Genomic DNA, 26,801 nt, shown 5'->3' with positions numbered 1-26,801 from the left:
TGTGGTTCTGGTTAGCTGGGGCTGAAGAATCAGCTGTGATTAACAAGATACCAGAACTACTAAAGCAAAAACTTTGCATTACTGGGACTATTGATGCTGGTTAGCTGGAGCTAAGAAATTAGCGGTGATTAAGAAGAGACCAGCATCGTTAAGGTGACATCTTCTGGGAAGTGTTTTCTGAAAGCACAAAGAGGCTGTGTTCCAGAGATAGGCAAGGTTGTACTCCTTCTGCAGCGGAACTTGGTAATGTGTAAGGGTCACCCAGGTGGTACTGGTTTTGAAGGCATGAAGGGGTCATGCAGAGCAGCTGAGGCTCGGCACTGTGAGGAGAGGCCATGGAAGGCCATTGGTGAAGGTGCAGCCTCAGTTGTAATTGAAGGCCCAGGACTGAAGGGGTCATGCAGTGTTTTGGAGATGCCAGTACCATGAGATGACCACCAAGAGCGGCAGCAGCAGTGGAGTACAGGCATCTGGAGCCCAGAGGACGATGTGTGTGCTACAAAGGGCATGGCTGGAGAAGTGACCCAAGCCCTTGGAGGAGCCCAGAAGATCGTGAGTTGGATCCCAGACGTTGGACAGTTGGAGATTGATTTTTGCTTTGATTGTGACTGTGCCCTGATATTTTCCCTCTTGAAGGAAGACACTGTTTTAGTGGCGCCCACAGTTAAGAGACTTTTAATGGTAAAGAGACTTTGGATTTTAAAAGAGATGGATATTTTAAAGAGATTGAAAATTTAAGAATATGTAAAGACTGTGGGACTTTTAAAGTTATTTAGATCTTGGGGATGAATAAGAATGTAAGGGTTGAGGCTTACTAGTGATGTGTTTGTGTGTCAAGTTGACAAGGGGTCAATTGTACTGGCTATTTTTGTGTCAACTTGACACAGCTGGAGTTATCACAGAGAAAGGAGCTTCAGTTGAGGAAATGCCTCCATGAGATCCAACTGTAAGGCATTTTCTCAATTAGTGATCAAGGGGGAAAGGCCCCTTGTGGGTGGGACCATCCCAGTCTTGGGTTCTATAAGAGAGTAGGCTGAGCAAGCCAGGCAAGACAAGCCAGTAAAGAACATCCCTCCATGGCCTCTGTATCAGCTCCTGCTCCCTGACCTGTCTGAGTTCCAGTTCTGACTTCCTTTGGTGATGAACAGCAGCATGGAAGTGTAAGCTGAATAAACCCTTTCCTCCCCAACTTGCTTCTTGGTCATGGTGTTTGTGCAGGAATAGAAACCCTGACTAAGACAGTATTCATATACATAAAATAAATAAATAAATAAATAAATCTAAAAAAGTTGGAGTCAGGCCCCTCCCCCATCTTACCACACTGCATCAGTGATCAGATCGCCCTGACTGCTGCTCTCAAGGTCACCCCAAGGCTGAAGGTCCCTCTGAGGCTGAGCTCCAGAATCGCCATCTGGTTTCTCCCTGTGGTAATGAAGCATGTCCACGCTGGCAAATTGAAACTCCTTGATGACCACAGAGCTGGGAACACTGCTGTCAATCATACAGGGAAAGGAGGCAGCGTGGAGGGATGAGCCCCAGCCCCGACGTGCAGATTGTAGGTGTGGAGAAGAGGAAGAACAAATCTGCTTCCATCCGCCCATGTGGGTTCATTGTACTGACAACTTTACATGCCATCGCGGACGATGGGGAAGCCAGATGGAAACACACAGTGAGAAGAATCCCAAATCCCAAGCCTCAGTGCTAGGTGGGGCTGGGTGGGGTGACTGAGTCTGTAATATAAGCAGAAGATGAGGAGTTCAAGTCCAGCCTTGGCTACATGAGGCTTTGTCTTATAAAAGCTTGATTTCAATCACTAAGATTCATATGGTTGACCTTTGACTTCCACACATAAGATATGGCACATACACTCACAAACAAAGAAAGAAATGGGGGCTGGAGAGATGGCTCAGCGGTTAAGAGCACTGACTGCTCTTCCAGAAATCCTGGGTTCAATTCTCAGCAACTACATGGTGGCTCACAACCATCTGTAATGGGATCTAATGCCTTGTTCTGGTGTGTCTGAAGTCAGCAACAGTGTATTCATACAAATTAAAGAAATTGAAGAATAAAAGAGGAGAAGAAGGAGAAGAAGGGGGAGAAGAAGAAAAGAAGAAGAGGAGGAGGAGGAGGAGGAAGAGAAAAAGGAAGGAAAGGAAAGGAAAGGAAAGGAGAGGAAAGGAAAGGAAGGATGGAGAGATGGCTCAGTTGTTAAGAGCACTGACTGTTCTTCCACAGGTCCAGGTTCAGTTCCCAGCAACCACATGGCAGCTCACAACTGTCTGTAACTCCAGTTCCAGAGGATCCAACACCCTTGCACACACATGCAGGCAGAACACCAATGCACATAAAAATAAATAAATCTTTTGTTTTAAAGAAAGAAATATAAAAATAAAGCCAGATGAAGTGCATACTTGTAATCATGGTTCTCAAGAGGCTGGGGAAGAAGATTGCTGGGACTTTAAGGCCAGCTCAAGTTGCAAAGTGTCACTCTGTCTCAAAAACAAGACAACAAGCCATCCAGTAAGTGGTGCATGTCTTTAATCCCAGCACTCAGAAGGGGAAGGCAGAGAGCAGAGGGCAGAGGGCAGAGGGCAGGAGGGCAGAGGCAGGCAGATCTTTGTAATTTCAAGACCAGCCTGATCTACAGATCAAGTTCCAACCCAAGACTATATGTAGAAACCCTGTCTCAGAACAAAATAATAAAGCAGTGTGGTTTGAATGAGAATGGTTCCCAGGGGCTCATACATTTGAATGCTTGGTCTGCCTTTGGAATTGTTGGGGAAGGTTTAGGAGGAGTAAGTAGCCTTGTTGGAGGAGGCGTGTCACTGGAGGTGGGCTTTGAGGTTTCAAAAGCCCAAACCATTCCCAGGTAGCTCTTGCTTTCTGTCTCTTACCAGAGTTCCTAGGTGAGCGTTCAGCCTCTGCTCTGGCGCCATGCCTGTGTACCTGCTGCCATAGTTGCTGCCATGATGATCATGAACTCCAACCCCTGTAACACCCCCCCCCAATTAAATGCTTTCTTTTATAAGTTGCTCTGGTCATGGTGTCTCTCACAGCAAATGAAAAGTAAGACCCCCTTCCCTTGGCCCCTCCCCGGATATAGCTTCGGTTAGCAGTGTATTCCAGACCTTTCTTTGGGGATTTATAACCTATGTACCCATGTTGAGCATTTTTATAGTACAAAGTGGGTCCGTGCTGTTCTGTGGTCGCAGCTTTCTCACAGATCAGATGCATCCTGGGATGTGTCCAGATGGCCATAATTGGTTTGCCTGGATCCCATTAATGGTTGCTAGGATCATTTCCATATTGACTCCTACGCAGCCGTGTTCAGGCCTGTGCGTACAGAGCTTCGCACTGCTGTGGGAAGGCTTGGGTGAGATGGATCCCTAGAGGGAGAACTGTAGAATCTCAGGGCATCCTTCTCAGGGATCCATCTATCCCATAGAGGAGCTCTGGCACCCTGACACCTCATTGCCCCTCTGCTGTCCCCACACTACCCTCATAGGACAAGCCCTCCAGAGGGTTTGCTGAATAAGATGACGCATGCCCCCCACCCTTCTCCCCATCCCCTGATGCTCTCCTCAGGCCTTACCTCTCACCGCTGGACCAGGCCTGCTGCCTCTAGGCACCCTCACCACTCACTGGATTTGCTTATGCTAACAGCTGTTTCCAGAGCTCCAGGAGACTCAAAAGGGACCAACCGGCCACGTCCCTGAGGGTACTTCTTTCTCTGGGTGGGGTGGGGGTTTTTGCACAGGGTGAGGCTGCAAGTTCTGTGGCCCTGGCCCTGTGGTACAGCAAAATCATGGCTTCTCTCTGAGGCACATGTTTTTGTTTCCTTTTGTTTCTGAGACAGGGCTTCACTATGTAGCCATGGCTGGCCCTGACCTAGAACTCACTTGGTAAACTGGGCTGGCCCCAGAGATTCAGAGATCTGCCTGCCTCTGCCTCACCTGTGCTGGGATTAAAGGTTTCCATCACCACGCCTAAGGAGAGCCTCTTTCTTTTTCTCCCTTGTTCATGTGTATGTACACATGTGTGTGCATTTGCAAATGCTGGGATTGAAACCCAGGCCTCAGGAATACCCAGCACATGCTCTGTAATCAAACCATCCCTGGGCCTGCCGGAGAGATGGCTCAGCGGCTAAGAGCGCTGACTGCGACTCCAGAGGTCCTGAGTTCAATTCCCAGCAACTCCATGGTAGCTCACAACCATAGATCTGATCTGATGCCCACTTCTGTCATGCAGGCATGTATATAGAATATTCCTATACATACATACATACATACATACATACATACATCTTAAAACAAGAACAAAAACAAAACAACAAAACCTACCCATTTAGCCAGTGCTTTGTAGCAGGACCCATGATTAGGAGTAGAGTAGGGGAGTCTCAGGAGATGAAAAAGTCAGTATCGTGCTTGCCGTGTGAACATAAAGACCTGAGCTTGGATCCTCTGCTCTCACATAAAAGGCAAGTGTGCCCTGGCCAATGGTGTGAACACCTTTAATCCCAGCACTCAGGAGGCAGAGGGCAGACAGATCTCTGTGAGTTCAAGGCCAGTCTGATCTACACAGGGAGTCCCACATCAACTAGGGCTATGTAACCGAAACCATGTCTCAAAAATAAGTTAATGAATAAAATGTGTTTTAAGTCATGTAGAGAGTGATCAAGGAAGATATTCAATACTGACCTCTAGCCTCTGCATCATGAGTGAACACACACACACACACACACACACACACACACACACACACACGACTAAGAGTGACATTTGAATGCAACAGATAACCCATAAATGGTGGCCACTATTAACAGTGTTCACAAGGACCACACGATAGAGACAGCAACAGGGCTGGACCTTCACTGTGAGGCAGAGCTACACAAGGCAATACCAATTCTCTGGGGCCTGAGGGAGGAAATGCCCCAAACCCTGCTGGCTCCAGTTGAGGTGGTGTGCCCCTGGGAGACAATGGGGAGAAGTCTTGCTTCAAGTTATTTCCCCCACAGCCTGGTCCATCTATGCTGGCACCCTCCTCTAGTAGACCCCACAAGATGGGCCTACTATGGGCCCTACTGTTCTAGCTGCTCCTATTTGAAGGGCTGCCTGCCTGAGGGCCCAGGGTCACCCCAGCTGCCCAATTAGGGTCCTACAAATGCTCATCACATCAACCACTCATTCTCTCCTCATCTCAAGAAGCAGGGTGAGAGAGTTTGGTAATCTGGCCTTTTCATGTAAATTTATGTAAATAGGATATAAATATCACAACATATGTAAATAGGATATAAATACCACAGAACCTCAGCATCTCAGGAGGTCCTGATATCTAGAATCTAGGAGGTAGAGGGAATGGCAGAAAAGTATGGAGGAGATATGTTCGCCCTGTGCCCATTGGCCCTGTGTTTCCATGTAGAACCCAGGGAGCTGGAGCTGGAAGCCAGCAAAGTGGTCCCCCTGCCCAGTTATTCAGGGGTCCCAAGAAGTCCTAGAGAGAAGAGATCTGTAGGTTCTCAAGGTAAGGGATGCCAGGGACCTGGCAGAGAGGGCCCTCGAGGTAGCCTGTGGAGGCTGGATGTGGCTGTTTGGGTAAAAATGGCTCTGATAGCCGGGCGTGGTGGCACACGCCTTTAATCCCAGCACTCGGGAGGCAGAGGCAGGCGGATTTCTGAGTTCGAGGCCAGCCTGGTCTACAAAGTGAGTGCCAGGACATCCAGGGCTACACAGAGAAACCCTGTCTCGAAAAAACAAAACAAAACAAAACAAAACAAAACAAAACAAAACAAACAAACAAAAAAAGAATGGCTCTGATAGGCTCCTATATTTAAATGCTTAGTTATTAAGGAGTGGCACTATTTAAGAAGGATTAAGAGGTGTGGCCTTATTAGAGGAGGTGTGTCACTGGGGGTGGGTCTGAAGTTTCAAACACCCAACTCTGTCTTCCCTCTGCATGCCTTTGTGTGTATCTTTCTGTCTTAGGATCAGGATGGAGCCCGAAACTACTTCTCCAGCAGCATCCCTGCCTCTGTGACGTCATGCTCCCCACTATGGTGATTGTGGACTAAACCTCTGAAACTGTAAACAATCCCCTAGTTAAATGATTCTCTATAGGAGTTGCCTTCATGCCCAGCACTTAGGAGGCAGAGGCAGGTGGATCTCTGTGGGGTCAAGGCCAGCCTGGTCTACAGAGTGAGTTCTGGGACAGCCAGGGATACACAGAAAAGCCTGTCTCAACAAACAAACAAACAAACAAACAGGAAAGGTAGTCATGGTCATTGTGTCCCCTCCCAGCGATAGAACACTGACTAAGACACTGGGGTGCAGGTGCTGAGTGTGGACAACGACGACGTGGGAACCGCCTCTGCACCAGGCTCCAAGTGGGAGAGTGCCCAGGATGCTGGGGTGTACCAGGTAGATTGCATTGTTCATGTTTTAGTTCAGACGACTGTGAGGCTCAGAAAGGAACAATTGCTTGTTCCCAATACAGAGCCAGAAAAGGATGCTAATAGGTGAGAACACCAAATTCTGTTTCCTCCTTTTCCTTCTTCTTCTCCTCCTCCTCCTCTTCTTCCTTCTTCTCCTTCTCTTCCTCTTCTTCCTTCTTCTCCTTCTCTTCCTTTTGTCTTGAGCACTGGGCAGGACACAGGACATCTGCCTCTGGAATTCCAGGGCTACCTTGGCTCCCTAGGCAAGCTGGATCCCAAGGGAGAGCCTACCCTCTGATTTTGCTTTTTGCACAGACTAGGGCTGGGCCCTCTCAGCTACTTAGGGCTGTAAGTGCCCTCGGAGGGGCCAGCGTTGGAAGGAGTGGTAAGAATTTGAAGGAGCGGGGGCTGGAGAGGTGGCCCAGTGGTTAAGAGCATGGGCTGCTCTTCCAGAGGTCCTGAGTTCAATTCCCAGCAACCACATGGTGGCTCACAGCCATCTGTAATGAGATCTGACACCCTTTTCTGGTGTGTCTGAAGACAGCTACAGTGTACTCATAGACATAAAATAAATAAATCTTAAAAATGATAATAATTTGGAGAAGGGCTGGCTCTGCCCCATGCTGGCTCATGGGGCCTCCCTTAGGGTACTCAGACCTCAGAGTCAGTAGACACCTGGTCCTTATCTCTGGGCAGGATATCAGCCACCTGCTCTGCCACTAAGAGGCTAAGGAGGCGTCCATGGGAGTGAGGAACTTGGAATCAGGCCAGACGGGGATGGTGGAAGTTTCCAGGCACGTAAGCCTCTCCTCATGGCTCTACAGAGCGCACCTCTTCCCCAGCTCCCAGGATCTGAGAGGACTGCTCGGTCCTATACTTTTTGCAGAATCTGGGTGGAGGCTTTTGGGAAACAACTTGGGGGCCTTTCTCAATCCATCCCCCCTCTCCCAGGTGTCAAGAACTCTTTCAGTCTTTCCCATTTTTTGGACACTCCAGGGGGTAAGAAAAAAAAGAGGCAACAGGCAAAGCCCCGTGGTGACTTCTCTCTAACTCCCTAGGGGGAGCCAGAGTCCACTGAAGCCAGGCATACCAGACAGGACAGCCCCTACAGGGCCAGAAGTCTGAGAAGGCTTCATGGAGGGGGTGTTATTCGGAAGAAAGTAAAGGCTCTGTGAACATTCTCTAGGCCTGTGAGTGCAGAGTACTTCACAGGTAGAAACAAAGGCGAGCAGGAGGAGGTGGGAGAGAAGAAAGGCTAAGGAAAGTAAGCTGGGGGTCGTGGGAGAGCCAAACATGAACCCAGAATCTTTGCAAAAGCCAGTTCATAGAGGACATTGCATTACTGATATGGAGGGCAAAGGGGAGCCATGGAAGAATTTTAGGCAGAAAAGGGTCTGGGTCAGACTTAGTTTTAGAAAGATAAGTCAAGGGGCTGGAGAGATGGCTCAGCAGTTAAAAGCACGGGCTGCTCTTCTAGAGGTCCTGAGTTCAATTCCCAGCAACCCCACATGGGGTGACTCACAACCATCTGTAATGGGATCCAGTGCCCTCTTCTGGTGTGTCTGAAGACAGCTACAGTGTACTTATATACATAAAATAAATTAATTAAAAATAAGAGAAAGAGCCGGGCGTGGTGGCGCACGCCTTTAATCCCAGCACTCGGGAGGCAGAGGCAGGCGGATTTCTGAGTTCGAGGCCAGCCTGGTCTACAAAGTGAGTGCCAGGACAGCCAGGGCTACACAGAGAAACCCTGTCTCGAAAAACCAAAAAAAAAAAATAAGAGAAAGATAAGCGAGATGTGGAAGTGCTTGCCTATAACCCTAACACTTGGGAGGCAGGGGGCAGAGGTATTGAAATTAGGGGCCCGGAGTGGGCACAGGGAGGCCCTGTCTCAATAACAAGTGGCATGGGGTTGGAGAGTGACTTTATGGTTAAAAGCAAGCACTGACTGCAGAGCGCCCCCACTGGATGGCTCATAACTGCCCCTACCTCCAGCTGCAGCAGATCTGACGTGCTAGAGTCCTCGAGCATCTGTGCTCACATGCACACACTGATGCACACACTTTCTCTCTGTTAGACACATGACACCCATACTCACGTGTATACACACACACTCTCTCTCTACTCTCTCCCTCTCTCACCTATTTTTAATCTAAAAACACAACAAAACAACAACAGGCTGCACCCTAGAAGAGACACTGGATGGGGCAAGGCAGAAGGTGGAGACAGAGGTTAGGAATGGACAAGGCAGAAGACTGTGGGAAGTGACATCCATGGTATTGGACATATGTCATCTGAAAGATACTGGAAGAGCAGCAAGCACCACCCCCACCCCACCCCCATAAGATTTCTCTGCATAGCGATGGAACTTGCTCTATAGACCAGGCTGGCCTCCAACTCCCAGAGATCCCATCTCCTGAGTGCTGGGATTGGGGAGCTTGCCACCACCACTGGGCTGTCCCTAAGAGCAGAACTCCAGAGCTGGAGGACTGCTTGACTTGGGAGAGGAAGAAAAGGCCACAGGAAAAGGCTAGGAATCCAGCTTAGGCCTCTGGGGGCAACATCGATGCTTTAAATATCTTGCTGCTGCTTCTTCTTCTTCTTCTTCTTCTTCTTCTTCTTCTTCTTCTTCTTCTTCTTCTTCTCCTCCTCCTCCTCCTCCTTCTCCTCCTCCTCCTCCTCTTCCTCCTCCTGCTCCTCTTCCTCCTCCTTCTTCTGTAAGTATATATATACTATAGCTGTACAGATGTTTGTGAGCCTTCATGTGGTTGATGGGAATTGGACCTCTGCTTGCTCCAGTCAGCCCTACTCACTCAGGTCATCAGCTCACCTCTGCTCACTCAGTCCCTGCTTGCTCCAGTCCAAAGATTTATTTATTATAATACATAAGTACACTGTAGCTGTCTTCAGACGCCAGAAGAGGGCATCCGATCTCACTACGGGTGGTTGTGAGCCACCATGTGGTTGCTGGGATTTGAACTTGAACTCAAGACCTTCAGAAGAGCAATCAGTGCTCTTACCCAGTGAGCCATTTCGCCAGTCCCTAATATCTTGGTTCTTAACCTGCAAATTAAATGGGTAACTGGTGACAGTATATATATATATATATATATATATATATATATATATATATATATATATTCATTCCAATCTTCCCTGGAGCTTACGAGATTTTTGTCATGAGTGTCAACAAAAGTTAATGAAGAAATTGGATTTATCATTTATTATTCATAGGCTAAACTCACTCAGAGGAGTCACATTTGAGCCGTAAGTCCCCTCCCCCCAATGCAAAGAGAAGGGAAGGGTCCAGCCAGCCCTCACACCCATCCAGCTCCTAGCTGCACTTCCCTGGCTTCCCCTGCCCCAGGTCAGTTTGGATTGGCAGCAGGTGCAGGGGTGGATTTCTTCCGGTCTGTGGATTTCTTCCACTCCTGGCTGCTACAGAGCAGTGGGGAGACAGGAGTCTGAGTTCTGGCATGGGAATGAGAATTTACACGAGCTTCCTCGGGAGGGTGAATTCCCAGAGAGAGGGCTGGACCAGCCCAAATCCCTACCATCTCAGTCTCCTCTTCCTCCCAGGTATCTGGGAAGGTCCTGTAGAGTCGGAAGACTTCAGCAGTAGCTGCGTCTTTGTTTATTATGCTACCTTCTGCCTCCTCGGGGAGGAGGAGCGCTGGAAGAGTGCAAGCTGGGAAAATTCTCAGAGGGCACTGCAGGTGAGTGGCCTACAGGGGGTCTTGGTATAACTTTAATTTTTTTATTTTTTTTAATCTTATTTTTAATGATTTCTTTTTACTGTTTTAACCCATTTTTTGTAACCCACCAGAGGTAGTGGAAAATAAAGGAAACGGGAGAAATGGACCTATTTAGAAAGGTTTTTTGGAACAACAGATGTCTGTGTTATCTGGAAATCAGCAGTTTAGTTCATAGGTCAGCAGGCAGCGATGGCTTGATCCACTAGCAAACACCTCACAGACACACCAGCAGGCCAGGTCAGTACAGTCAAGTTAGCAACGGTGGTGACACGAACTAGTGAGACAGCCAGGCCTCAGCCTCAGCTCCAGTCAGCAAGAACGACACTGGGAGAAGTTCTCAACTGTGCCTCTCTCAGGAAAGCCAAGATCACCAAAGACTCAAGACACACAAGCAGTGTACAGCTTAGCTCTATACAGAGCTCTAGCTCTGTCTCCATCACTCCGTGGCGTCCTATTTATACCCTCCAAACATCACGTGTCCTCCATATGCCTTGTCTAGCCTCAGCACATGCATCCAGTCAGCCCCAGTCCTTGGAAGCAACAAACAAACTGCAGCACACACACCACAAGAGTTTTGGTGTGTTTCTCTTTATGGATTCCGACAAAGGCAGTTCAACTACACAGTATAAGGCAGACCAATACATGCACGTTGTTAGCAAAAAAATCCTTCATCACGTGCCTTTTCACATTCTTGCTTTAGCAGAACATCCTCTCTCCTGTGTCTGCTTCAGCGAAACGTTCCTTCCCGAGTCTGCCTTAGTTAGCCTTTCACACCTGTGTCCACTCCACTTTAACAAACTGTTCCTTCACGTGTTTGCCAGGAGCAAAACACCATCCGACCGACCTTTCAAAGAACCCATAAGTTTCCACTTCACCCAGGGATTTGGGGGGGGCAGTGGCAGAGGAACAGGAAGGCTGGCTATTCTCTATATTGGCCCAACATTCATGAAGGAGCTCAGGTAACTACTTCTCTTCTGTGGGCCTCAGTTTCTTTTTTTTTTTTTTTTTGGTTTTTCGAGACAGGGTTTCTCTGTGTAGCCCTGGCTGTCCTGGCACTCACTTTGTAGACCAGGCTGGCCTCGAACTCAGAAATCCACCTGCCTCTGCCTCCCGAGTGCTGGGATTAAAGGTGTGCGCCACCATGCCCGGCTGGGCCTCAGTTTCCTCATCAGAGAAATGGCAGTCTTGAGACAGGGGGCAGGGGGCCAGAGGGAAAGACTTCGGTTCTGGAGAGGAACAGCTTCCAAGTGCAGAGTTACTGTGTATTTACTGTGGGTCTCTGGGCACAGCATCAGTTTTGCCTTACACAAAATTGATGGGGTGGTGCACGCAGTGCAGGGGTGGGGGCACACAGTGCAGGGGCTAGGGGGTACGCAGTGCAGGGGTGGGGGAATGCAGTGCAGTGCTGGGGGGCATGCAGTGCAGGGGTGGGGGGCATGTAGTGCAGGGGTGGGGGGAATGCAGTGCTGGGGGGCATGCAGTTCAGGGGTGGGGGGTGCATTGCAATGCTGGGGGGCACACAGTGCAGGGGTGGAGGAATGCAGTACAGGGGTAGGGGCACACAGTGCAGGGGCTGGGGGGCACAGTGCAGGGGTGGGGGAATGCAGTGCAGTGCTAGGGGGCATGCAGTTCAGGGGTGGGGGGTGCATTGCAATGCTGGGGGGGCACACAGTGCAGGGGTGGAGGAATGCAGTACAGGGGTGGGGGCACACAGTGCAGGGGCTGGGGGCACACAGTGCAGGGGTGGGGGAATGCAGAGCAGTGCTGGGGGGCATGCAGTGCAGGGGTGAGGGAATGCAGTGCAGTGCTGGGGGGGCATGCAGTGTAGGGGTGGGGCTGTTATCTGCCGCTTTGGTGTGTGTGCACCAGTGTGGTCTGCTCCAGGAGAGGAACCGGCAGACTTCTTTCAGAGAAGAAACGAGTGTTAGGAGATAACTGAAAGGGGAAGTGGTTATGGTGGGGTGCCTCTAAAGAGCCCCCTTTCCTGCCCAGGCCCAAGAAGTTCCTCTCAGCTCTCCCTGGCAATGTTGCCCAGGCTGCTTGCTGGGACTGAGAGTAGACAAAGGGACTGGAGAGAAGCTGGGAACTCTGGAGGGGATAAGACTTGGATCAAGGGGGGAGAGTGTAGGGGTCTTTCGGGATAGCATTTGAAATGTAAATGAAGAAAATATCTAATTAAAAAAAAAAAAAGACTTGGTGGGCGTGGTGGTGCACACCTTTAATCCCAGCACTCGGGAGGCAGAGGCAGGCGGATTTCTGAGTTCAAGGCCAGCCTGGTCTTCAAAGTGAGTTCCAGGACAGCCAGGGATATACAGAGAAACCCTGTCTTGAAAAAAACAAAAAAACAAAAAGACTTGGGTCAAACTGATGGCTTGGAACATCAAAGTCCCACTTCCACTGTGACTAGCTGAATGACCATAGACAAACAAACCAACAAAAATTGGCTCCCTAGTGCTGTTGGCTCTCATGGGGCCTGATAACATTCACCTCATCACTGATTGGAGGCTGCCTTGGGGTAATATCTGTAAGGGCTTCAGGCATTCTGTAGGGTGCTAAGGTGTCTTCCACTCCTTGCTGCAGGGGACTCTCATCTTCCACAGTGGGAAGACTTTTTTTTTAAAAAAGATTAATTTATTATTACATGTAACTACACTGTAGCTGTCTTCAGACACATCAGAAGAGGGCGTCAGATCTCATTACGGATGGTTGTGAGCCACCATGTGGTTGCTGGGATTTGAACTCAGGACCTTCAGGAGAGCAGTCAGTGCCCTTAACCGCTGAGCTACCTCTCCAGCCCAGTGGAAAGACTTCTACCACTGATGGTGCAGACCCTTATTCAAGATGGGACAACTGTGCAGTAACTGTCCTTGGTGCTGGGTTGTACAGATCCTGCAACTGAACCAATCTCAAGGGGCATTACGCTGCATCTGAGGCCACTGCCCACATGTATGGCATTGACTGGACCTCAGAAAAAGGCGTGGGTCACTCCTCCTGTGGGATTACACATAATGCTTTGCTAGAGCACTCGATTGTCAGTATCGTTGTCACTCCTTACAGCTTCCATCCCTTGGCCACCTCACTGCCCACTGCCTCTGCTTCCGGGGCCACTTTACAAATCTTTTCTTACTCAGGAGAAAACCTATAGAAAACGGGGCAGGGACACAAGTTTCACTTTTATTCAAGGAAGAACTTCTAATCAGGAAGATGAAGGGTCGGACTTCTCAGGGCTTCAGACCCTAGAAGGATGCAAGATAATGCTAGGAGGGCAGTGAGGTGAGAGATTCAACCACCCACTCGCAATCCTCCTGGGCCCCCAAGCCCAAAGTGGATGCCTCTGAGGACAGCTTTCTCTCACCCGGTGTTTGCTGGTTGGTTGGTTTTGTGAGACAGGGTTTCACTCCGCAGCCCTGGCTGTCCTGGAAACTCTGTAGACAAAGTTGGCCTTGAACTCACAGAGATTCACATGCCTCTGCCTCCTGAGTGCTGGGGTTAAAGACATGTGCCATCACCACTTGGCTCCCATTTGTTTCTTGTTAAGTGTGTTTTCTACCCAAACGTCGGTAATGGGCCACATTCTCCCTGTCTGTTGCTCGCCTATCCCATTGGTTCAAACCTAGGAAGATACATTTATTTTTTTCCTCTCATGAGACAAGAAGGCCGTGAAACAGAGGCTTCCTACCGTTTGTTGTTGAACGGCCCATTTGTCCAAAGCCCCAACAGATAATTTTATAAGCAGTTTTAGTTTTATTTCATGTGCATCTTTTGCCTGTAATTATATATGTGCACCATGTATGTGCTGGGTGCCTGTGCAGGTCAGGAGAGTGCCTGGGTTTACAGTTACAGATGATGGTGAGCCACCATGTGGGTGCTGGGAACCAAACCAGGGCCCTCCGAAAGAGGAGCAAGTGGTCTTAACAGCTGTGCTGTCTCTCAAGCCCAAGCCCCACCATAATAAACGACTATGAAACATGGCCCTAACCTCAGAGTCTCAAAGTCTCGTTTCTAATTTCAGGGCCCTCTAAGGTTTATAGCAACTAGATTCGTACTAGGACGTTGTTAATGGTTCTTGGTGAATTTGAAGCTGGGATACCCTTGTAACCCAAAAAGTGGAGACTTCTGGAGTTCCTTCAAAGGGTAGATAGGAAGCTTACCGTAGAAATGCTTTTCAGCTCCACGGTCAAGTTTTGGGTAGACCAATAAGGTCCACAAGGTTTCACTGCAAGCGAGGCTCTGAGGAAAGCGCTTGTCAACATTCTGACCCCTACCAGCAGGAACATTACATGTGCCGCCTACACAGTGTTTTGCTCCCCCGTCCTTCCCCCGCCCAGTGTCCATTCATTTACCAGATCCCAGCAGGGCGGGGCTGTCCTGTTTCCTATCCCTGGCCTGGGCACACGTCTTACGAGCGCCTGCAGTAAGCAGTCAACAGTGTTTGGCCCGAATAGGGGCACAGGCTGTTCCGGAAGTGGACAGTGTCAGAGGTTCTAGCTGGAGAGGAGGGAGGGAGAGCCGCTGGGGAGCCTCATTGCCCCAGGGCCGAGGGTGGAGCCTTTCCCAGTCGGGAAAGGGCTGGGCCCAGCCTACATGTGAGGGCAGGACCGAGTGACTGCCAGCGCTCCCTTGAGAAGTCTGGGTGTAGCACGCTGCCGGTTGACTTCCCAGGACTCTTCTGTGACCTGTGAGCCGAGGATTACTGGGTACCCCAGATTCCCAGAACCCAGTCCTGGATTGCAGATCTGTAAGGACCGTGAAAGATTGAGCAAAGAAGTCTTTCTGGACTTAAGAGTTCCGGAACAGGACGTCCAGCCCATCTCCGGATTCCGACTGGATCCACACCTTCAGCCTCGTGCCCTGTCCCGGGTTCCCCGCGCCCGGGGCCCCGCGCTTGAGCGCCCCCGCATGGCGGGGCCATGTCCTGGGGCCGGGGTTCTAGAACGGGCGGGCAGCTGCTGGCAGGACCCGCTGGCGGAGGCGCTGAGCCGGGGCCGCTCGTCTCCTGCGGTCACGGGTCGGGGCTGCGTGCGGAGCCGGCCTCTCAGGGTGGTCTACGTGCTGACCCGGGAACCGGGGCCCGGGGTGGAGCCCGGGTCGGGAACCGAGGCAGAGCCGCTGCCGCTGCGATGCCTGCGCGATGCCTGCGCTCAGCTCCAGGGCACACGGCCACCCCCGCAGCTGTGCAGCCTACCCTTTGCGACGCTGGCGCTAGGCGACACCGCTGCGCTGGACTCCTTCTACAACGCGGGTGAGCGACTCGGGGCGGGGCTTGAGCCTGGGCGGGCCAAGGGGCGGAGCTTTAGAACCCTGACGGGGCGGGTGTGCGTACCAGGTCTAGGGAATTTACGGTAAACTAAAGCCGGACTTGAGACAAGGCAGTAACAACAGGGCATTTAGTGGATTATGGATGTGATGGGGCTTGAGACTGGATCTGGGAATTCAGGCCTGGCTCCGGAGTTTAAGTATCTTTCGGTGAGCGTGGTGCCAAGCAGGTGGGGCGGAGCAGGCGAACTCTAAGGGCGGGGCTGGGGACGGGCGGAGCTGAGGGAGGGGCAGAGCTGCGGTTCTCTGCCTAAGCTGGAGAACTCTTTTTTTCAGGATGATCTCACGTTGGACTTTTGAGGGTGAATCAGGCCTGAGACGGAAGTTCTGTCTATGGCAAGGGGCCATCTCTGCAAGATTGGGGTTGATAAATCCTAGAATTACTACATCCCACATGGGGCTAAAGGGGCGGGAAAGGAAGTGCTTAGGCAACTCTTTGGGGCTAGATTATAGGAGAAAGGGATTGTATTTGGAGACTAGGAGTCAAAAGAAAATGGGCGGGGCAGGGGTGGGTCTAGAGGAGACACAGGGAGTCCAAGGGTGAGGTTGGAAGATCGTTTATTCCTCTCTTTCCCACCTACCCGGATGCTCCACCTCATCCCTATTTGTTTATCTCTGAGTCAGAGAGCCGTGTATCCTGGACATCTGCTAAATTGTAGCTTAAAAATGAAGGCTGACCCGGTCAGACCACAGATAAAGTGGAATCATCAGCATTGACTCATACAGTCCCTTCCTTGCGGACATTGTCACTTAAAGATGGCTGGATACAGTAAGCTACACAAACACACATCAAAGCACGACGTTGTCTTCACACACGATGATGCAGATCACCCTCAGGACCTTGGCTTCAAGACTGGAGAGATGGTGCTGAGGTTAGGAGCACTTGCTGCTCTTCCAGAGGACCCGAGGTTCCCAGCATGCACACGGGGTGCTCACAACCACCTGTAACTTTATCTCCAGAGGATCCTGATGCCGCTTTCTATCATACACTCACACCAACACACACATACATATAAATAAAACAAGAGAGAGAGAGGAGAGAGAGAGACAGAGAAAGAGACAGAGCATGGGACTTCTTTTTGCAAAGTTCCTGTCTCCTACATCACCTGGAAGTGCCCAGCTGGAGCATCCCCGTTTATCTTCTTCCTGGGACTTCCAGGCTCTCAGTGGGATGAAGGTCCCTGGGCATCTTCTGTAACACCACCAATAAGAGCATTATGAAAACCTCGAGGAAGCTCTCTAGAGCAGCACCGACTTTGGCATGAGGTGCAGGCAAGGCATTTGATGTGGCATGCATCTCCAGGCTCCTTCGCCACTGAGCTGGGCTTCCACGCTCAGGCCTACACTTCTGTGTTCACAGATGTAGTGGTGCTGGAGGTGAGCAGCTCCCTGGCACAGCCTTCCTTGTTCTACCACCTCGGCGTGCGTGAGAGCTTCAGCATGACCAACAACGTGCTCCTCTGTTCCCAGGCAGAGCTCCCTGATCTGCAGGCCCTTCGTGTAAGTGGCCAGGGGGCTGGGGGGCTGGGAAGACAGGTGCAGGGTTGGGGTGAGGCCACCCCAGAATGCCAGTATCTGATTGTCTGCCTCCTGCAGGAGGATGTTTTCCAGAAGAACTCGGTGAGCAGAATCTACCCCTCATGCCAACGTTATAACCTCTGACCCCTACTAACCTTCCTAGCCTCCTCATTTGTCTCTGACATCAGTGTGACCCTCAGCACCATGTAGCATCCTTTTGTGACGTGCGGCTCTTTTCTTCTATTCCTATCTTCACCAGTACTAACCGCCAGTCCGTCCGTCTCTAACCCTGTGCTGACCTATGTGTGACCGCTACTAATTGCTGCCTTCTTCCCACCAGGATTGTGTTGGCAGCTACACACTGATTCCTTATGTGGTGACAGCCACTGGCCGGGTCTTATGTGGCGATGCAGGCCTCCTGAGGGGCATAGCAGATGGGCTAGTACAGGCTGGGGCGGGCACTGAAGCCCTCCTCACTCCCCTGGTGGGCCGGCTTGTCCGTCTGTTGGAGGCTACACCCACAGACTCTTGGTAATGGGGCTCACGGGGAGGGGGGTACCAGGTAGAGAATGATGAAGGTAAAGTGTGCTGGGGCTGAGGGGCAGGCTCATCTCTCTCTCTCTCTTTCTCTCTCTCCTGGTCTTGGGTATCAGCGGCTATTTCCGGGAGACTATTCGTCAGGATATCCGGCAGGCTCGGGAGCGATTCAGTGGGCAGCAGCTGAGGCAGGAACTGGCTCGCCTGCAGCGGAGGCTGGACAGCGTGGAGCTGCTGAGCCCTGACATTGTCATGAATCTGCTGCTGTCATACCGCGATGTCCAGGTGTGTGGCGTTCGGAGAGGCCATGACATAGGATATGACTCCAGCACTCAAGTGCTTGTGTCAGGAAGGGCAGGAGTCCGAGGTCATCCTGTTTACAAGCAAGTCTGAGGCCAGTCTGAGCTTCAAGGAATCCTGTGTGTAAACCTAAGAAAGAGACCATTGTATGACAGATAGATACAAGTGCAGCTCCTGGCTGAGCCTCGCTAGTGGCTTTAAGTAAATTGTCTGAGCCTCAATTTTCTTTTTTTTTTTTTTTTTTTTTTGTTTTTGTTTTTTGGTTTTTCGAGACAGGGTTTCTCTGTGTAGCCCTGGCTATCCTGGCACTCACTTTGTAGACCAGGCTGGCCTCGAACTCAGAAATCCGCCTGCCTCTGCCTCCCGAGTGCTGGGATTAAAGGCGTGCGCCACCACGCCCGGCTTTTTTTTTTTATAAAGATTCATTTATTTATTATATTTAAGTACACTGTAGCTGCCTTCAGACACTCCAGAAGAGGGCACCAGATCTCGTTACGGATGGTAGTTAGCCACCATGTGGTTGCTGGGATTTGAACTCTGGACCTTTGGAAGAGCAGTCGGGTGCTCTTACCCACTGAGCCATCTCACCAGCCCGCCTCAATTTTCTTATTTGTTTCATCATCATCATTATTTTTTAAACATGGTCTCATTGTGCATTCCTGGCTGGCCTGGAACTCAATATGTAGACCAGGCTGACCTACATATCCACCTGTTTCTTCCTTCTAAGCCTTGGACTAAAGGCATGTGCCACCACACCTGGATTTATTGTTTGTTTGTTTTTAAAGATGCATTTTATTTTTTTAATTGTGTGTATATATGTGTGTGTGAGTTAGGGTTTGTACCTTGTGTGTGCAGTTACCTGTGGGAGACAGGAGAGAGTGTTGGATCTTTTGGGACTGGAGTTAAAAGAGGTTTTGAACTTCCTGTTGTGAGTTCTGGACCCCGAACTGCAGTCTTCTGGAAGAGCAGCCAGCGCTCTTAACTGCTGCTAGTTATCTCTTCAGCCCACATTTCCTTCTTTTTGAGGGATGATGTGGTCATTGCCTCACAGGGCATTGGTGAGGTTAGAAACACCCAATGTGGGATGCATAGTGGGTTTTCCAGGAAGGTGTGGTCTGTAAATCTGCTTGGCCGGAGGGAGGTGTGCAAAGTCTTCAGGTTGTGGGTAGTAGAAATTTCCTTCAAACTGGCAGTAGTTACCTCTGCCTTAAATCCCAGCACTCAGTAAGCAGAGGCAGGCAGACATCTGAGAGTTCAAGGGTAGTCTGGTCTACAGAGTGAATTCCAGGACACCCAGGGCTATGTAGAGAAACCTCATCTCAAAAACAAGCAGAAAAGTGATTTCTGCTGGCAGTGATGGTGCGGGTCTTTAATCCCAGCACTCTGGAGGCAGAAGCAGGTGGATCTATGAGTTTGAGGCCAGCCTGGTCTACAGAGAGAGTTCTAGGGCAGCTCGGGCTACCGATCTTTCCTATTGTCAAGGGCTCATTGAGTTGCTGCACGTTGTCTCCCACAGGACTACTCGGCCATCATTGAGCTGGTGGAGACGCTGCAGGCTTTGCCCACCTGTGATGTGGCTGAACAGCACAATGTCTGCTTTCACTACACATTTGCCCTCAACAGGTGGGTAGTGGGGCATGGCTTGGGTCAGAGTCTTGGAAGTCTCTGTGACCTGCCGAGCAAGAGCGCTGCAGTCTGGAACCACTGCTCCTCGGGTATCTTGCTAACCTGGGTCCTAATGTCACAAGGTTCCTGTTGGTCTGGGCTAAGGATGCATGGTGGGGACAGAGGAGGTGGGATCCCCTTGATAGGGTCATAGCTGTCCAAGGTCGCTACTCCTTAGAGTTGGTTGCAACTAGAAATCCCTTCCATCTGGAGTCACTAATTCTAGAGATCAATGCTTCCCGGGGTTAGTGTTAATTTGAGGCTCATTAATAGTAAGACCCCAGAAGGGTCCCTTCCGTTTATAGTCTATTGGGTCCCAGGACTGGGTGGGTCAGAGCCATCAGACAAGTCTTCAGTGAATGCTCCTCTGCCTTAGGAGGAACAGGCCTGGGGACCGGGAGAAAGCCCTGGCTGTCCTGCTGCCATTGGTGAAGTATGAAGGTCCCGTGGCTCCGGATCTGTACTGCATGTGTGGTCGTATCTACAAGGACATGTTCTTCAGCTCTGGCTTCCAAAATGCCGGGCACCTGGAGCAGGCCTATCACTGGTAATTCACATAAGAGCGTGTGTAGAGAGAGGGCTTAGCGATGGGGCTGAAGGGTGGGGTTGCGGGCATCCATTCAGCCTGGCATCCCCTGCCCGACCCGACTCCAGGTACCGCAAGGCGTTTGATGTGGAGCCCAGCCTGCACTCAGGCATCAACGCAGCTGTTCTCCTCATTGCAGCCGGGCAGCATTTTGAAGACTCTGAGGAGCTCCGGCTGATTGGTGAGGCCTGCTGTTAGCCCACGGCACCCTGCACAGGCTCCAGAGGGCAAGGAAAGGGCCCTGGGCGGGAAAAAGCACTGACTCAAAGTGGGCTTCGAGACTGATCGGTGCCTGAGGTCTGAGGTCTCAGGAGCCTTTGAATGCCTCTCTTCCCAAGCCCACACTTCCGGTTGTCACACTTTATCCCACATCTATTTGTGCCCTAGCTCTCCCCTGTGCTAGGCTCTTAGTGCCGAGATCTTGCCACACCTACCAGATCTACATTCATATCCACACTCCTGTGCGTGAGGGCCACAGTGGGACCCACACTTGAGCCTTACTCACTCTGGGACCTACACTCAATTGAGCCCACACCACCCTCCCCCAGGCATGAAGCTGGGCTGCCTGCTAGCCCGCAAAGGCTGTGTGGAGAAGATGCAGTACTACTGGGATGTGGGATTCTACCTGGGAGCCCAGATTCTTGCCAACGACCCCATCCAGGTGGTGCTGGCTGCAGAGCAACTGTACAAGCTTAATGCCCCCATATGGTAGGCAGCCCCTTCTTCAGCCCTGCACCCATGCCCGTTGGCACCCCTCCCCAAGCCATGACCTCAGTACTTTGACATCACTACGATAGATAGACAGTGCCCGTGTTCCCCTCTGTTCGTGGTATGTGATGCCCGTATCCTGACTATATGCAGCCGGCTCCTAGGCTGAGCTGAGGCCAAGGCTGTCTGTGCATTTAGGTACTTGGTCTCCGTGATGGAGACTTTCCTACTGTACCAGCATTTCAGACCCACACCAGAGCCCTCGGGAGGACCCCCGCTTCGAGCTCACTTCTGGCTCCACTTCCTGCTACAATCCTGCCAGCCTTTCAAGATGGCTCCTCCTCAGGAGGACCAGTGCCTGGTGAGGGCAGTGGGGCCTAAGGACCCAGGGGCCCAGGGACATGCACATTATGACCGATCCCTTTCCCCGCTACTGCTTACAGGTACTGGTGCTGGAGATAAACAAGGTCCTGCTGCCTGCCAGGCTTGAGATTCAGGGAACAGACCCCATGAGCGCAGTGACCCTAAGTTTGCTGGAGCCAGAGACTCAGGTGAGCTTTGAGACCCATTACTCACTGATCCGCATTTCTTTCTCCTATCCTCTCTAGTCCCAGCGCCTCCACAACCTCCACCCCTTTCTTCTCACAGGAGGATCCTTCCAGCTGGACCTTCCCAGTCACCTCCATCTGTGGGATCAGGTGAGAGGCTGAACCTTCCGGCAAGCTCCTGTGCCACCAAGCCTGGCATTCAGTGACCTCTTTTCTTCCCTAGCACCTCCAAGCTGGACCAGCGCTGCTGCTTCCTGTACGCACTTCCTCCGGCCCAGGACATCCAGTTGTGCTTTCCCAGTGTGGAGCGCTGCCAGCGGTGTGCTCAACCATTCTGAGTTGGGGCTGGGATGCCCAGGGGACGGAACGGACCAGGTGCTCCTGGGGGATGGTTCCTGGCCAGATCGCCCCTTCCAGCTGTTTTCCCCTCTTCAGGTTCTGTGGCCTAATTCAGGTCTTGGTGATGAATCCAGATTCCTCGGTGCCTACTGAGGAGGCAGAAGGCGCAAGGGAGGTGCTGGAGGTGAGGCTGCAGAAATGGGGGTTGGAGGAGAGCGAGGGGTGAAGGGTCCCTGCTAAATGTGTGCTCTGGGTTCCACAGTTTGATTATGAATACTCGGAGACGGGTGAGCGGCTGGTGCTGGGCAGAGGCACGTATGGGGTGGTGTATGCTGGCCGAGACAGGCACACGAGGGTACGAATCGCCATCAAGGAGATCCCAGAGAGAGATAGCAGGTGGGGTGTATTGGTTGACAAAGGTCTGGGGGCTCGGGAGGGTAGATGCAAACAGGGTAAGCATGTGTGTGTGTGTGTGTGTGTCTGTCTGTCTGTCTGTTGAGGAAATGTGAGGACTGACTGATTGTGGGCATGGAAAGAGCTGTTTAATGGCTGAACTAGGGGTGGTGGCCCTTATAGTAGATAAGAGAGGTCTGCGGGCGGGGGTGTTGGATCTGGGGGCATGGTCTCATGGTACAGGACCGTGGGAGGTTATCTCTGCTCACATCTACCCATTGCTCTCTCCTCGACACTCCCAGATTCTCTCAGCCTCTGCATGAAGAGATCGCTCTTCACAAACGACTTCGTCATAAGAATATTGTGCGTTATCTGGGCTCAGCCAGCCAGGACGGCTACCTCAAGATCTTCATGGAGGAAGTGCCTGGAGGTACCAGCCCTGAGTGGGAGGGGAGTGAAACCTGAGGTGTGGGGTGTGGGAATGGAGCCAGACCAGGGTGGCAAACCCTGAGGGGAAATGAACTCTAGCGTGTGTGGGTGTCACCTAGAATTAGCTGACAGGGCTCACTGGGTGATGGAAGACTGGGTCATGGGAATGGGTGTGTTTGGGCTTTGATCAGAGGTAGGTAGGTAGAGTAAGCAGACATCAATTATAAACTTGGTTTGTCTCTGCCCAGGCAGCCTGTCCTCCTTGCTTAGGTCAGTGTGGGGACCCCTAAAGGACAACGAGAGCACTATTAGCTTCTATACACGTCAGATCCTACAAGGACTCAGCTACCTCCATGAGAACCGCATCGTTCACAGAGATATCAAGGTCAGCCCTGTGGCTGCTCCGGGTGTGTGGAGACACAGTACCAAACTGAAGCTGGCAGTAATGGCCGGAGAGAGCACACCTTTGCAGAGGGTGGGGGACCTATCAAAGAGGTCCCTTAAAGGCGAAAAAGTCACGTCTGTGGAAGATCAGACACGAGCTCCTATATACTCATAGAGGCTCAGGATGTAATATCAGGAGATTTGGGGGTCTCGGGATGGGGGGGGTCTGGTTTATAGCAGAGCCCAATCCCAGTGTCCTCTTCAATCAGGGAGACAATGTTCTGATCAACACCTTCAGCGGGCTGCTCAAGATTTCTGACTTTGGCACCTCTAAGCGGCTAGCAGGCATCACACCGTGCACGGAGACTTTCACAGGTAATGGATGACGATATAGCGTCAGGCCAGAACCCTCCTGATGGTTGAACGCCATACAGCCTAGCATGAAGGATGGAAGCTTGGCAGGTGACAGGGCCTAGGTGTGCAGATGGCCAGTGGATGATGGAGACATGGAAGCCTACCCTGCATCGTTGTTCTATTCGTGGTCTAGGGACTCTGCAGTATATGGCCCCAGAAATCATCGACCAGGGCCCGCGAGGATATGGGAAGGCAGCTGACATCTGGTCTCTGGGCTGCACTGTAATCGAGATGGCCACAGGTCGACCGCCCTTCCATGAACTAGGGAGCCCTCAGGCTGCGATGTTTCAGGCGAGTCTCTCTGGGGTGTGGCCTACGGAGGGTGGGCGGAGCTAGATGGGGCCTTCAGCACCTCTGATCTGATCGTGGGGTTATCTATCCTATCTGCCCCACCTCCGCAGGTGGGCATGTACAAGGTACATCCACCCGTGCCCGGTTCCCTGTCAGCTGAGGCCCAAGCCTTCCTCCTCCGAACTTTTGAGCCGGATCCCCGCCTCCGAGCCAGTGCCCAAGAGCTGCTGGGAGACTCCTTCCTTCAGCCAGGGAAGAGGAGCCGCAGCCCTGGCTCCCCTCGGCATACTCCCAGGCCCTCAGGTGCTATGAGGGTGGAGGGGGGCAACCTAGTGAAGGGGAGAGGGGCTGACGAGGCGAAAAGACTAACAGCTTGTTCCTCCCTCAGGCGCCCTTTCCGGTGCTTCCAGTCCTTCAGCTGACTCAGCCACACAGTCTCAGACATTCCCAAGGCCCCAGGCACCCTCTCAGCACCCACCCAGCCCCCCAAAGCGCTGCCTTAGTTATGGGGACACCAGTCAGCTCCGGTGAGCGCCTAGGGTCCTGGAGTGGGTTCTCTTCACCTATTTTTGCCGTTGTATTAATTTCCTCCAGAAAAAGGCCTCCCTGGGTCGCAAACACCCTGACCACTTCCAAGGACCGTATCTACTACCTCCTGCCCTCTCCCAGATGCCGGGGGCATTCACTCTGCCAACCCCCAGATGGGCTTAATTTCTATTATCCCCGTGAAGTAGGCATAAAAGAGCCAAGATTCAAACCCTGCAACATCGGTGGTTGGTTGCACGGCGTTGCCCACCCTCCATCTAATGCCCCTCATTGTGCCCAGTGTGCCCGAGGAGCCCGCTGCCGAGGAACCCGCGTCCCCAGAAGAGAGTTCAGGCTTGAGTCTGCTGCACCAGGAGAGCAAGCGCCGGGCCATGCTGGCTGCGGTGCTGGAACAGGAGGTGCCCACACTAGCAGAGAATCTCCTGGAACAGGAACAGGTGGGCGGCCCGCCCCAGCGCCCCCTGGTGGTTGAGCTGGGATAAGGATTTATAGTCCACCGGCGAGCATCTCTGTCGACTGCGGATGCGAACATCCACGGACGTCCCCTCTTTTTAGGATTCTCGACTCAGCAAGAATCATGTGGAACTTCTGCTTCGGTGCCTTGGGGCACAAATCCACACTCCTAACCGCCGGCAGCTGGCCCAGGAGCTGCGGGCCCTGCAAGCTCAGCTGCGGGCCCAAAGCCTGGGCCCTGCGCTTTTGAAGGGGCCGCTCTTCGCCTTTCCAGATGCGGTGAGGAAGCTATCTCGAAGTTAGGGCTGTGCAGTAACAGGCCGTGAGCAAGATCTTGATGTTCCAGGATTCTATGACTTCCAGGAAGACGCATGTCCAGTCCTGGCTTCCCCGTCCCACCCTTGACCCCAAGTCCGCCCACCTCTTTTAGACTGCAGCCGACTTTCTAGGGCTTTGCAACTCAAGCCCCACCTCTGTTTGAGATTCAACTGTCTCAACCGCGCCTTCCTTCCCTCCCCAGGTGAAGCAGATCCTCCGCAGACGCCAGATCCGCCCACACTGGATGTTCGTGTTGGACTCGCTGCTCAGCCGTGCAGTCCGGGCGGCGCTGGCGGTGCTGGACGCGGGTAGGTGGGGTTGGATCCCGCCGGCCGGCCGGCCGGGGCGGGGTGTGTGGCCCTGGGGGCGTGGCGAACATAAAATTGGTAGTTAGCGGCCCTCCCTTCTCCCTGGCCGTCTGGGGTCCTAAACGGGCGCCGCGCCCACCTGGAGCTCAGTCTACTCAAATTGGTAGAGGCGGAGAAGAAAGCGGTCTCACCGAGGTCAGAAGAGTGGAGTAAAGAGGAGTCCCAGCAGAAACCTCAGGAGAGCCAGGCACTGCAGAGCCAGCTCCCACCAGAGCAGGGATCCCCATCGTTGATGGTGCAGTTGGGCCTTTTGCGAGCCGAGACTGACAGGTGAAGCCTTTTGGAATCACCCGGATATACTGCAGAGGCTTCAATCTGCAGGCCCTTCCATTCTACCACCCCTACCTTCCCACAGGCTTCGGGACCTTCTGGCTGAGAAGGAACGTGAGTGCCAGGCCCTGGTGCAACAGGCCCTGAATCGGGTGCATGCAGAGACCAGGAAGTATGCCCCAGCTTCAGAGACCCCAGGTGAGCCGACTTGACTGGGAAATGGTGAAGGTATGGCCACAGAGAACACCTTTGCCCTCCCTCATCACCTGCCTTTTTGACAGCCACTCTCCCGAAGGACCAGAACCTGGTGCGGTGGCTACAGGAACTGAGTGTAGATCCAGCCACTATCCAAACGGTGAGTGAGTGTGAGCTGGCTCCCGCCACCCACCCACCAAAGGCATCTCCTCTGTCTTCCAGCTATTCAAATTTTCTCACTGCTGCAAAGATGCTCAATACTGGAAGAACCCTTAGTATGCACCTCTCATTATAGGGATGGGGAAACTCAGGCCACAAGGGGGCCGCCTGCCTGAGAGTTCTGTTAGAAGCAAGAACCCGAGTTTCTAGTTGTATTTCTGTGCAGCTTGATCTTACCCTGTTTCTGTGGTTCTCGGTTCATAACCAGCTCCTGAGTCATAGCTTCACCCTTCAAACCCTGCTCACCTGTGCCACTCAAGATGATCTAGTCTACACCAGAATCAGGTATGTCTTGGGCCTTCTAGGGATGAGTCATATAGCACCTGCTAGCAATATCAGGACATCCCCTGCCCTGTGGGTCTGGCCTGCCTTTGATTCCTCCCTGAAAACCATAATGGTTCCTAAAGAGAGAGCATGGGCTGCCTTCTGGCTGAATTACATTGATCCCTGATGTCCCCAGGGGAGGGATGGTATGCCGAATTTGGAGAGCCATTTTGGCACAGCGAGCAGGAGCCACATCGGTCACCCCAGGACTCCGGGACGCTGAGTGATGACATCAAAGGACATAGACATGGATGGATGAACAGAGAAGACACAAACAGCTTTGGTCACACCTGTCCTAGAACCCAGGAGCAACTACAGGGACCAGGCCCAACCCCAATGGGTAGAACTGACTAGGGAGGCACCCAAAGGACACTACATACAATCATAGACTATTAAACAGAACACTTGTTACCATGCTTGTCTTGGCAACTTCAGAAGGGTGTTGGGGGGGGGGAATGGGGAGCGTCCATGAAAAGCCCCTTGAGGTCTCCATGTCTG

The 26,801-nt window shown here is 52.0% G+C and overlaps 2 protein-coding genes across 3 annotated transcripts; both read left to right on the top strand.

The window, feature by feature from the left end:
- The first annotated feature begins 5,354 nt into the window (after positions 1-5,354).
- Positions 5,355-14,220, top strand: Fcn3 (ficolin 3). Its single transcript, XM_021161248.1, is given in 7 exon segments — positions 5,355-5,520; positions 9,795-9,861; positions 9,863-9,939; positions 10,007-10,113; positions 10,116-10,143; positions 13,086-13,175; positions 14,195-14,220. Coding segments are annotated over 7 exon segments (561 nt in total).
- Positions 14,221-14,717: 497 nt separating this feature from the next.
- On the top strand, positions 14,718-26,695 carry Map3k6 (mitogen-activated protein kinase kinase kinase 6). Of its 2 annotated transcripts, XM_021160543.3 has the most exons (29): positions 14,718-15,424; positions 16,859-16,998; positions 17,095-17,118; positions 17,357-17,547; positions 17,670-17,838; positions 19,370-19,476; positions 19,895-20,065; positions 20,173-20,285; positions 20,653-20,812; positions 21,011-21,173; positions 21,256-21,363; positions 21,461-21,510; positions 21,584-21,679; positions 21,796-21,883; positions 21,962-22,095; positions 22,395-22,522; positions 22,770-22,906; positions 23,175-23,280; positions 23,453-23,610; positions 23,721-23,913; positions 23,999-24,137; positions 24,437-24,593; positions 24,712-24,888; positions 25,130-25,235; positions 25,403-25,565; positions 25,651-25,763; positions 25,847-25,920; positions 26,188-26,264; positions 26,440-26,695. In XM_021160543.3, the coding sequence occupies exons 1-29, from the start codon at positions 15,082-15,084 to the stop codon at positions 26,528-26,530; spliced, it is 3,876 nt and encodes a 1,291-aa protein (XP_021016202.1). In that variant the 5' UTR covers positions 14,718-15,081; the 3' UTR covers positions 26,531-26,695. The 2 variants fall into 2 exon arrangements, with proteins under 2 accessions (XP_021016202.1, XP_085695000.1); XM_085838874.1 differs by lacking the exon at positions 26,440-26,695 and having other exon boundaries at positions 26,188-26,430.
- Positions 26,696-26,801: the final 106 nt, after the last annotated feature.

This window comes from Mus caroli, unplaced genomic scaffold, assembly GCF_978045245.1.
Source record: "Mus caroli unplaced genomic scaffold, Mus_caroli_1 scaffold_6, whole genome shotgun sequence".
Lineage (NCBI taxonomy): Eukaryota > Metazoa > Chordata > Mammalia > Rodentia > Muridae > Mus > Mus caroli.
The sequence above is the reverse complement of the archived record's forward strand: the minus strand, read 5'-3'. Positions and strand labels throughout refer to the sequence as shown.

What these genes read in the sequence shown, in the direction of transcription:
- Map3k6 (XM_085838874.1), top strand. Translation starts at nt 15,082, where the DNA reads ATGGCGGGGCCATGTCCTGGGGCCGGGGTTCTAGAACGGGCGGGCAGC. An exon ending in ATGTTTTCCAGAAGAACTCG is followed by an intron (nt 17,119 to 17,356) that starts GTGAGCAGAATC and finishes TCTTCCCACCAG; the next exon opens with GATTGTGTTGGCAGCTACAC. An exon ending in TACACATTTGCCCTCAACAG is followed by an intron (nt 19,477 to 19,894) that starts GTGGGTAGTGGG and finishes CCTCTGCCTTAG; the next exon opens with GAGGAACAGGCCTGGGGACC.